The sequence below is a fragment of the Megalopta genalis genome, chromosome 1 (assembly GCF_051020955.1).
Source record: "Megalopta genalis isolate 19385.01 chromosome 1, iyMegGena1_principal, whole genome shotgun sequence".
NCBI lineage: Eukaryota > Metazoa > Arthropoda > Insecta > Hymenoptera > Halictidae > Megalopta > Megalopta genalis.
Window position 1 is genome coordinate 46258385 of NC_135013.1, and position 11082 is coordinate 46269466.

An 11082-nucleotide genomic window follows, 5' to 3' on the forward strand; every position below is an offset into this window, starting at 1 on the left:
GCAGTCTTACATATACAGTGTGACCCATTTAAGTCGATACATTTAAATAGCTTTGAAACCATCGATGACACTATAAAATGTTTCAAACGAAAAAAAATAATAAAATTCAAATATCTTCTAAACCAGTCATTTATCGCTATATATGCTTTAGTATTTAAAATAAAAATATTTTAAAATTTATAATAAAATTTTAACTTTGACTTTCCTTTACTTTAACTTTAACTTTAAATATTTATAATAAAAAATATATGATTCCATTAAAAAAAAAAAAAGTTGACTTTCATATGTCCTTGAAGCGTTCATCTAGAAAAATGTTATTAAATATCAGATTATGTGTCCCTTAAAACCATTCAAATTTCGTTTGAAACATTTTTTAGAGTCATCGATGGTTTCGAAGATATTTGTCTGGATCGATTTATCGATCGATCCTGTATAGTTGTGCACGGGACAGTTATGTTCTTTTAATTACAGAATAATCTCGTTTGAACTGATATAAACACTTCTTGCAACTTTAAATACCAATCCCACGCCAAAGATTGAATTTGAAATAAGTACTCAGAGATATATGCGATATAAATCAAAACACAACAGTAAATTTAGGAATGTAATGAATGTTTATAATACATTCTATCTGTATTTTTTTATATTATATTATTACTACGCCAAATAACTTTTTTATTTAATACTTGCACCATTACTATGTACGTAATAGTTGTTTTAAAATAACTGCTATATTTTGCAAACTTTTCTTGTTCATAACTTTTTAATAATAAATGAGCATTGACTAAAACCTTTTTGGCGTTACTCAGAAAAGTAACCTAGACAACATATGTTTAGGTCATTCGTGCTTCCTCTCCTCTCCTCCAAGATAAGTCTATGTTTATTGTCGCGTGATTCTTTTTCACGAAATATAACAGTTTAAATATCGACAATTTTTTAAAAATCCAAAATTTTCTTATTGAATAGTTTCATGAACGATTGTAAGAATTAGTAAACTTACATGATATATTGGTTGGCTTTTATATAAGGAGGATAGATCGCATTCGTGCGAAAGATGATCTCTTATAATGCAAGGGGAGGTCCAGTTTCCCATTGCAGCTCCACATGTTATACTTGTTTTCCATTCGAAAATATAAGTACAATCTTTATAAGTCTTAAACTCTGGATATCCCTTAAAAAGAACAACAGTGTAATTACGTAACTACTAATTTAACGTAATTTTTAAATAAAATTTACGTATTCTTACCTTATCGCTATAAACATTACATGGGAACGTAAAATTTGAAGAAATTAATTTAGTTGGGTCTTCATGACAGGGTGATCCACCTATATAACGTAATACTGTATCACGATTTGCATCCAATACAGGACTTTCTTTTGGAAATCCTAAACTCTGACAATGAATAAAGAAAATTTTATCTAACAATTATTTCATAAATTTTCTTTTTTTTTTAAGAAAATGTACTTTTAAATAATATATGTTATGTTTAATAAAACAAATTGAGTTTCAGATATTAACTATAAATGAATTTATTCTGATATAAATTTTATCTAAACCTTTTCTTCTGACATTTACAATACTGGAGATATTTGAGGTAGTAATCATTTTTGTTTCGTTTTGTATCTACTTACTTCATTTATATACTCCTTGTTTGAATTTAAAGTAGCTTTGCAGACTGCACTGCCATGTGCACATGTTAAGCTTGGCACAGGCACCAATGGTCTGCATATATTTATGTGATACTCTGTTTTGTTTACTTTCACAATATAATTATCATTAGATTTGATCAACGAACTTAAATTCATCTCATCGTCGTCCATTGCAACACACTTGATCTATAAAATAATCAATTCTATTATTCATGTGTTTTGTTTTTGTATCTGTATATATAATCATTTTAAAAGATAGATGACCCTTTCTGCACAAACTAGGCTAGTGTTCCAATGTATAATTAATTGACACGGCTTCTGCTCTACTACAAATGGTTTGTTAGAATCTTCTTCTGTTCCACAGAGAAATGCAATTGTTGTATAATGTTTCTGCCCATTTTCACAAAGATCTCCATTTGTATAATTTAAATATGGCCCATCTTCTTGCCACATTAAATTTGTATTGTACTTCCCCATAGATGTGCCATTTTTTATGGAACATATTCCTAAATGTAAAAATATAATCCAAAATATTGAATTACTGATGATTACATTTATCAAAAATTATGTAATGAATTTATTCAAATAACCTGTTCCTGATGTACATTTCATATTTGTAGGTGGTTTACATACTCCAAACTTATATTGCGCACCATTTTGTGCTGTAGCATAATAATCTTTTGTCATTAAGGATTTTAAATCATACCTGTAACATTAGTTACAATTAATTATGGTAATTTTAAATGAACATAACTTTTGTAACGTTATATATCTTTTATTGAAATGAGATCTATTGCAATTTATACAGTTCTTTCAAGTAGTTGCAGGTTTCCTAATTTAATTATGAAAGTTACGTTCATTTAAATTTATCATTAAAAAATCACAGACTTTATATATTACAACTTACTAGAAATTTTGTTTAAAGAATTTGTTTAATATACAGAATATTTCAATTAAGCTTACGTGGAATTTGTAAGGGGATTAGTTACTGTGCATGTGCCAGCAGTTGTTGCACTGTAACTACGCAAAGATTCTATGCTACAAGCAGCTGCTGTTTTCCATATTATCTGATAGTGACATTCTTTACCTCCTCCTATATATTCTGGACTTGTATCCTGGTATCAATAAACAACATACTTATAAGAGATAAAGAAGTTGTCAAATGCATTACATTATTTAGAGTTGTAAGTTACCGTAGCTTCAAAATCACATATAAAAGAAACAGTGGTTTGAATATGTGGTGCTGCAACATTCTTATCTTTACATAAGTCTCCATTTTGATATTTGAGTTTTAATTTCCCATCCTCGAAAATTGGAGCTTGTGTCACATCACCCAAATTTATGTATCTAAAGCAATAATATATTATGATAATATCAAGAAGCATACATAAAGTTTATATTCTTTAAAAAATAACGTTCATACTCGATTTTTGAAGAATTTTGCTTTAAGCAGGCTCCCGATTGTATTTGACATAAGGCATCGTATTCAAATATCACAGAGTGACAAACATTTAATATAATTTTTGGCAAATTTTTGTTACCAGTACGAATAGCATAATTTGTTGAGTACATTGTTAATGAAGAGAGGTCATAGTGTGATCCATTATCTGATACTATACAAGGTTTTTGAGTTCTTGGACCACAAGCAAGTGCAGTCCTCCATAATAAGTGGAACTGACAAGCATCTGTCTGCAATTGTCAGTAATGTATAGTACATTAAAAATGTTGACACTTGTACATGTGCTCTATCTCAAAAAATAGCAGTTATAATTATGTAATAATAACAATATGAAAGCTAATATGTGTGCATATACATACACGAGGAAATAATGCAGGAAGAGAATTATCTGAATAATCGCACTTCATAAGAATAATTACACTATATTTATCTTTCTGTGTACAATTAGTGCCTGTAAATCTAAATAATGTTCTGCCATTGCCTACTTCTACTTTTGGTGGTGATTTTCCTAAAATGATAACATAAGACTGCATTAATAAAGATAAATTAAGATTGATTGTGATACTCTAAAAAAATATAAAAATATGAACCTATTCCTATTTCTTCTTTGTTCTTTATCAAACAAATTTGATATCCATCTGTTCCATTGCATTTTTGTTTTAATGGCATACATAACTGTATTCTCAAGGTTTCATTTAAATAATCATTATGTATAATAATATCTTTTGTAGAATCCGAAAGACTTGTAAAATTGTATTTGAAGAGGTTCAATACAGGTTCTTGGATTATGCAAAAGGAACTGTCATTACCTTTTGATGTATCCTGCTTAAAAAATAAGTAAATTTGTGAACGAGCATTTAGGCTTATGCATTTATCCATTTTATTTTATAATAGACTATGTGATTATAATACGAATATGAAAATTATTCACAGAATTGAGAAAAAAGAAATTAACTAGTTAATTATAAATTTTATACGTACAGCAAATACAGCAATTACTGCAAACCAATAGAGAGATATTGAAACGGTTAAACTGTACATTTCTTGTCGTTATCTAACTGTTGATTAATCACATTGTAAATAGTTATGGTAGTTACAAGCATAACAATACGCGTTCGTTTTTAGACGTAGGAAACAAACGTTCATTCAACGAACATAATGTGAAGATAAAGCTTAAAACCGCTTTATTAACATAGTTTTAAACCGCATGAGAGCTTCGTTTCCTTCAAGTTACACCTTGAATGAGTGACAGTTGAAAAGCAACAGTTACAACAGAAAAATCTCTTCAATTGATAATAAATAAAGGGTACATAGAACAACAATGTACGTATTATATATAGAACGACGCTGCCGTAGAAATAGTTTGCGTGGCGCTTGTGAGATAATCGCAGTTATAAAAGAGTTTTACAAAAGCGACACTTCTATCCGAAACTTTAACATTTGTGACCTTGACAATATTTAATCTACATACAGACAGTGTTGTCGTTCTTGTAAATTGATGCGAACATGCTATAGTATGTTGCTAAAATGACTTAAACCTTGGACCTTAGAATCCGTATAGATATTGCATGCAATACATTTTTCTGTCTACGATTCTGCAGAAAATGTTGTCACAAACGTGGTATAGAATAGACCATCCTCGTGATAATGATGGATTTGGAAGACTGAGCATAAACTGGACGGGTGTGAAATGAACGCAAAGGCAGGGGACAAAATTTCGGCCATATATATTTGGGCGGCATAAAATCCGGACCGAATCGGGACTCTGTTTCCGAGCCGGACGGATATATGTAGATGATGAACATCACAGGTAAATGAAACTTATAAATCGGTAACAATCCGTTATTTAAACAACAATTTTGAGATGAAGCATTCTACTTTAAAAATAAAATAGTAGTAAAAATTTAAACAAATTAGTGATAAATACCTTACATAACGTAACCGATAATGCAGCAAATATTATACAGGCAATACAATTATTTTCATAAGTGGAAGCGTATCCCACATTTCTCTTGCAGTTTACAGATGAACAAACAATAAAGAACAATTAAATGTCAAAATAAATAATAAATCGTGAAGTTTTAATATCTAAATGTAATCAGTTTTTTGAGTTAGCAATAAAATATTCTATAAAACACTCAGAAGAGTAGTACATTTAAGATGTTGGACAGTCGTAATATTTTGTATATTAGTATAAAACACTTTTAGTTAAGACCTTTAAGTTAGAGAATTCTTATTGTCGACAAAAAGAATTAAAATAAAAAAAAACAGAAATGACAAGAAAAAAGAGAAAGTATGCTGAAAAAGATGATAAAATAAGAAGTATATGTTATGTGTATTTATACACACACTCCTAAAAAAAGGCATTATTTGTACTACTAAAATATTTGTAAAGCTATACGAAGATATCCCGGACAGTAATTAAAAATATTTAAAATAAAGCAGTAATATGTATAATATGTTTATTGTACACGAAGAACAATTTATTCGAATCATTGAGGACGTTCGATCATAGCGAGCCACTTGAAATGCGTTCGAATTTTTTGCTTACATTCGAGTCGCTCGATTTCTTTCGCGACTCGCGTTTTGCTAGTACATTATTCCTAAATCCGTAGTCCATGCAGGAAGTGTCAACTCTATAGAGAAAATTAGAGACACTTTTTTTTATTGCCATCTGAGTTAGCTGCAAACTTGGACGAATATTCAATATGGCAGTCCACCCGAATGCGTATTTGGTGGACTGTGGTAGATCATGTGCTGACGCAACGCCATTCCAGCCATTCTGAGTGTAGCCAAACTGACCGCAAGGAAACCAGCAAACTGTAGCAAATTGATATACTAGTCATAAGCTAACGCTGGAAATAAGCACACTTATTTTTATTTCCTATGGTCTTTTATATCTTTATAATAGTATTTAAAATATATATATTTTTGTTTTAGACTCTTTTAGATTGATCCATCCTATCATTGACAACGCAGCAGTGAGGACATCGGAGCGGATAAATCAATTTAATAAACACGTGTACGTATATACTTAATTAGAAATGGATTTTTTGCTGTATACCATTATAAAATAGAAAATTTTTTCCTATATTTGTTTTTAACTTTGATTATTTTCCTTTCCTCTGCGTTATAGTGTATTTTTTGAAATTAGATCATGTATACCATTCTTTTAGTTTATATGATGGTGTACATATCTATTTCCGAAAAAAATGTACTTAATATATTTCGAATCTGGAATCCAGAATTTGAATTACCGCTTCTAGACCGCCATATTGAATTTTAGTGCATCCAAATTTGCAGCTATTCAGATGACAGTCAAAACAGTACCTCAAAAATTTAGTAAGAACCGAATCCCCTTTGGTCCATGGATACCCCTGTCTTCGATCTAACATTACTCGGAAAGTCTACGAACTGATTCCAAGCTATCAAAAGTTCATCACTTCACCGCAAACAGCGCTGAGATAGGAAATCCTCAAATCTTACATCACTGATGTAACTTATTTACATACATACGTACATTGTTTGTACTTTAATTTGTCCGTTCAAGAAAATATTCATAAATGTTATTTTGTTCCTGTATATATATATATATATATAATTATTTCACGAAATCTAGTCTAAAAATAATTTATTTCCATAATATAGGATAATAAATTTACAGTATGTCTTCAAAATACTTATATAGACATAAAATATTTCTATGTATATTCAATACTACAATAGTAATTTCTTACTAAGCTTTGACAATTGCTTTAAGTAGAAATAAAATCAACGTAAAGTATGTCGTTTATTTATTATATATTACATAATATCGAATCATACTGACGATAATTGTTGAATACGATGTTTTAAAAATGTCTCACGCTTAATAAGTTTGTCATCTAGACCAAATTGTTTATAACAAATTGGTAAAACTTTATATCCGCTATGTTCTAATAATCTCTCGTATAATTGAATTATTCCGTGAACCTCTACTACTCCATGGCAATAAGAGTGATAATCGTGTACTAATATGGCTAATCTGAAATTTACGCCAATAATTATTTCAATATAATTATACATAATACTACATATGAAATTACTTTGAAATAAATGTATTATACAATGGCTATCAGTGATTTTCATCTAACACTTACTTATCTGTTTGTTCTGTTGTGTTATCTGGATTGATAATATTAAATTTAGAATCTATGTAACATTCGGCATCTGAAATGTTATTTAATTGTGGATATTCTTTTTTCAATAATATATTCTGTGAACTGTTTTACATACCCAAAAGAAAGCCCATTTTGGTATTTACGTTCATTGTAAAACTCTTTGGTGATGGTGATATGGCCTCTAATGTTTGTTTTAATACATCAATATATAATAATTTTTGTGATGAATGTGGTAGTATATGATGGTTTACAATAGCTGTATTTAGCAGTGGTCCTGAAAATAACATTTTATATACATATATGAAAACTATTTTAATTTTTTTTAAGTATGTATTAGAATATGAATTAATTGTAATCTACCATGATAATCTTTTAGAATATATTTTGCAGCACCATTAATATTCTGTAATTTTACTTCTTGGAGCAAGTTCCTCTCGAATGCTACGATAAAAGTTAGATATTAATCTGTTACTGATACATGAGCAATGATATGCAATACTCAAGAAATCTTACCTGCAGAAAATAGTGTTGTGACAAATTGATCATTTAATACAGATTCAACATCTGAATTTGATGCACTATTAAGCACAACTGAGCACCAAACATAGCTTAACCAGTCATCAAATCCTAATACATCTAATGTCACTTGTGGCTTGAATTTCTGGTTAAAATAAAATAGAGAATCCTTCATATTAATTTAAATAAACATTAAACTAATTGGATTATTTATGTAATTTAAAAAGTTAATGAAATCGTTTGTACATGTACGCAATATTATATAAAGAGATAAAAACAAAGAATCCTTTATCTTCGCGTGTTTTTATAAAGTTGTAAGAATGTGTATCTAAAGTTCCGCATGTTAAGAGTGAAAAGAATCTGAATACACAATATTAACACTAGTGCACACTCAAGAATGTTTTTCATCTTTCACAGTTACTTAAATATCCTTTTTGACAACTAATTGACCAATTTAACTGAAAATATTTCTCTTGGTATATAACTTTTCAAATTTTGGAAATAATTTAGTAAAATGTACCTTAATAATGCGTAAATAAACTTTACATATATAATTATAAATTGAGATAATAGAATTATAATTATCCATAGTTTTAATTATGAAATATGTTCCATACATGATTCTTTCTTGGCTTCAAAGAAAGAGTATTCTAATATTAAGTAACATTATTAATATTATTATTGTCTAATAAAATGCTCATTATATATATAAATAACATGGTTGGTACAAATATATTTTATTTGTTTCTCAATTAAATTATTTGAGGCATTTTTTAAGAATTATTTTGTACTAGTACATACCTGTATCATCATATGCACTTCTTTCGATTGCTCGCCCAGTAATGCAAGTGACTGTATAATATTTAATATATACCAACTCTCCGATCGTTCTTTAGTTTCAACGAACAGTTTACATATATGACTTAAAAAAGCTGAATTTTTATACTTAAGTATCGACATAGATCTTAATATAGATCTTACTGCACCAGAGTTTACTTTAACGATACGTGACATAAGACACGAACTCATCTTATCAAGGAATGGCTGCAATATATTTAATTTTTCATGTACTCCTGAATATTATTGACTAGTTTTGCACATACATCCAGCTGTATCTTACCTCATCGATATAAGATAAAGTTGCCATACTGTATAGTATGGTTGAAATATGTGCTACAGAGAAATTTTCATGATATTCACTAATGTTATTAAATAAAAATTGTAATTGTTTCAGGTTTCTTTTTTTCAATTTTGCTAATTTGCTTATTTCCTACATTGAAGAACATATATAAGTTTCAGTTAAAGAAAAAAGAAATTTTTACTTATTTACCTCGATCATTGAAGTTGTAGAAAGTTCACCATACTTAGTCATAAATTCATTGTGGGTTTCTGTTTTAGTTTCTAACTTCACTTTATTATTATTATCTTGTATTAAATTTGATTTATTATTATTAGTATTGCTGTTATTCTCATATACCCATGTTATAATGGAATCCATTGTCTTTAAAATTTCACTTTGTGACAGATGTGGTAACTTTATCAGCTCCAACAAATCGTGTATATTGTTAGAAGATTTAATTTTTGAAGCGATTCTTGTGTCCGCCTTTAAGGAGTTACATACTGAAATTTTGAGTTTATTAAAGTTTTCCTGTTGTTCTTTGTTCATTCCATTTTCTGTTGACTTAAGAGTTTGCTTGAACAAACAAATTTCCATACAATAGTAGAACAAAACAGTATTCTTAATTCATAATCATTAGCAACAATTCACAAATAGTAAAATCTACCTTAACAGCAGTACCAGGCTCCTGTGAAGACATTGAGCTTGTTGCAAACAATGCAGTAATTCGCCAACGTAATCGAGGTGCGAATCTTGTATTTATGGTACAAATAGTAGTATTAAATTGTAACATTTTCATTGAGCTATAAAATTACATATATACACAAGTGGTTATGAAGGTAATGTCGACGATTTAATTAACAATTTTAGTGGTAGATGTCATTGTCATTTTCACATTTATGACATATAAATTATTAAACTTACTCGGTACACAACTATTAATTGATAAAATAGAAATATTATTTTATATATCGTTTCTAAAAAATCAAAAGTAGATTCATTATAACATTAGGTTATGTATGTACCGTGGCCTTAGGATTTAGTCTGAACCTCAGCCATGGATAAAAGAAATTAACTTAGATTGACTACTAAGCAGTGCTCGCGGCCCGTAAGAACTTTTAGAACCTTCCCTCACTTTCTTATCGGCAAAGGAAGGAGAAAAAGTGAAGGAGTCACCGAGAACAACGTGACGCAGCATTCCTCGCTTCTACACCTTTTCGTCTTCTTTCGTGTTGGGCAGTGGTTAAATAAGGGGATCAAGTTCTGAAAGTTTTTACGACTTGCGAGTGTTGCTTTCAAGTCCAAGAGTTTAGAAAATATGTAAAGTTGAGCGTTATGATTTACATATGTATGTACATATTTACTAATCCTACATTGTAATTTCGTTTTCCGTATTCGAATTCTTGAAATTACAACTATTTATTGACTAACAAATTCTAGTAGGATTTTTAATATTTTCAAGTATTTTATGAAAACTTTATGAAAATTTTACAACTTTCAGAATATGTATTTATATGTGAAATATATGCGTGATATACAGGGAGTCCTAAAATTATGGTACTTCGAGGAAATGGTACTTTGAGAAACGAGCTCGGCTGGCGCGAGGCTGCGGAGCCAACGAGTGGACGAAGCTCAGTTTCGCCCATTGGCTCGGTCAATGTTCGCCAGCCGAACCCGCCTTTCATTGGTCACTGTTTTTCGTTAATAACTCGTAAACAAAGCCGCGGATTGCATTTTCGCTAAGGAAAAAGTTACTTCAAATAACCTTAGGAACCCTTCATTTTCTGAAAGTACCATAATTTTAGGATACCCTGTATATGTGATATAACTAATATTATCCATAATTTCGAAATTGTTGGAAATGTTCCTTTATATATGCATCTATTACGTAACTAAGTAATATTTTTAAATTATAATATCCTCTTGCAACATTTATATATAATTCACATTTTTGAAATTACTTTGCACAAATGAAAGAGAAAAGTTATCGCGATAAATATTGCTAAAAGTAAAACAAGTATCTTTCATCTAATTTAAGTTATTACAGTGCAATATTATGTTTTGCAAGATCTGTACATGATTAAGTTAATAAATCGAACGAATTGAATATTTAAAAATAGAATCTAATGGGATTTATTTTATTTTAATAGAAAGTAGTCGAAATCAATAAAATCAATGTA

At 29.3% G+C, this 11082-nt stretch overlaps 2 protein-coding genes and 1 long non-coding RNA gene across 8 annotated transcripts in view; 1 reads left to right on the forward strand and 2 right to left on the reverse strand.

Annotated features, from left to right (window-relative positions):
- Lerp (lysosomal enzyme receptor protein) overlaps positions 1 to 4621 on the reverse strand; it is a 54444-nt gene extending 49823 nt beyond the window's left edge. The window contains exons 1-11 of one of the 4 annotated variants that reach the window (XR_013037026.1): positions 4091 to 4621; positions 3700 to 3934; positions 3469 to 3617; positions 3074 to 3339; positions 2844 to 2997; positions 2614 to 2765; positions 2241 to 2356; positions 1915 to 2156; positions 1633 to 1836; positions 1247 to 1393; positions 1001 to 1171 (exon numbers count right to left, since the gene is read on the reverse strand). Coding sequence is in view for 3 of the 4 variants with exons in the window: in XM_033469412.2 (XP_033325303.2) it covers positions 1001 to 1171; positions 1247 to 1393; positions 1633 to 1836; positions 1915 to 2156; positions 2241 to 2356; positions 2614 to 2765; positions 2844 to 2997; positions 3074 to 3339; positions 3469 to 3617; positions 3700 to 3934; positions 4091 to 4150 (1896 nt within the window). In the remaining variant the exon portion in view is untranslated. The remainder of the gene's footprint in view (positions 1 to 1000; positions 1172 to 1246; positions 1394 to 1632; positions 1837 to 1914; positions 2157 to 2240; positions 2357 to 2613; positions 2766 to 2843; positions 2998 to 3073; positions 3340 to 3468; positions 3618 to 3699; positions 3935 to 4090) is intronic. The other 3 variants (XM_033469412.2, XM_033469411.2, XM_033469414.2) reach the window with 3 other exon arrangements.
- On the forward strand, positions 4298 to 7221 carry LOC117219881 (uncharacterized). The gene is made up of 2 exons (XR_004490109.2): positions 4298 to 4432; positions 4711 to 7221. It is a non-coding gene; the product is annotated as an uncharacterized LOC117219881 (long non-coding RNA).
- On the reverse strand, positions 6881 to 10098 carry LOC117219883 (uncharacterized). Of its 3 annotated transcripts, none has more exons than XM_033469416.2 (10): positions 9827 to 10097; positions 9570 to 9705; positions 9116 to 9478; positions 8906 to 9055; positions 8587 to 8829; positions 7783 to 7930; positions 7630 to 7710; positions 7385 to 7543; positions 7249 to 7318; positions 6881 to 7133 (listed from the first exon to the last, which is right to left on the reverse strand). In XM_033469416.2, the coding sequence occupies exons 2-10, from the start codon at positions 9699 to 9701 to the stop codon at positions 6929 to 6931; spliced, it is 1551 nt and encodes a 516-aa protein (XP_033325307.2). In that variant the 5' UTR covers positions 9702 to 9705; positions 9827 to 10097; the 3' UTR covers positions 6881 to 6928. The 3 variants fall into 3 exon arrangements, with proteins under 3 accessions (XP_033325307.2, XP_033325308.2, XP_033325306.2); XM_033469417.2 differs by having other exon boundaries at positions 9116 to 9405; positions 9827 to 10094; XM_033469415.2 differs by having other exon boundaries at positions 9570 to 10098.
- Between the last annotated feature and the right edge of the window lie 984 nt (positions 10099 to 11082).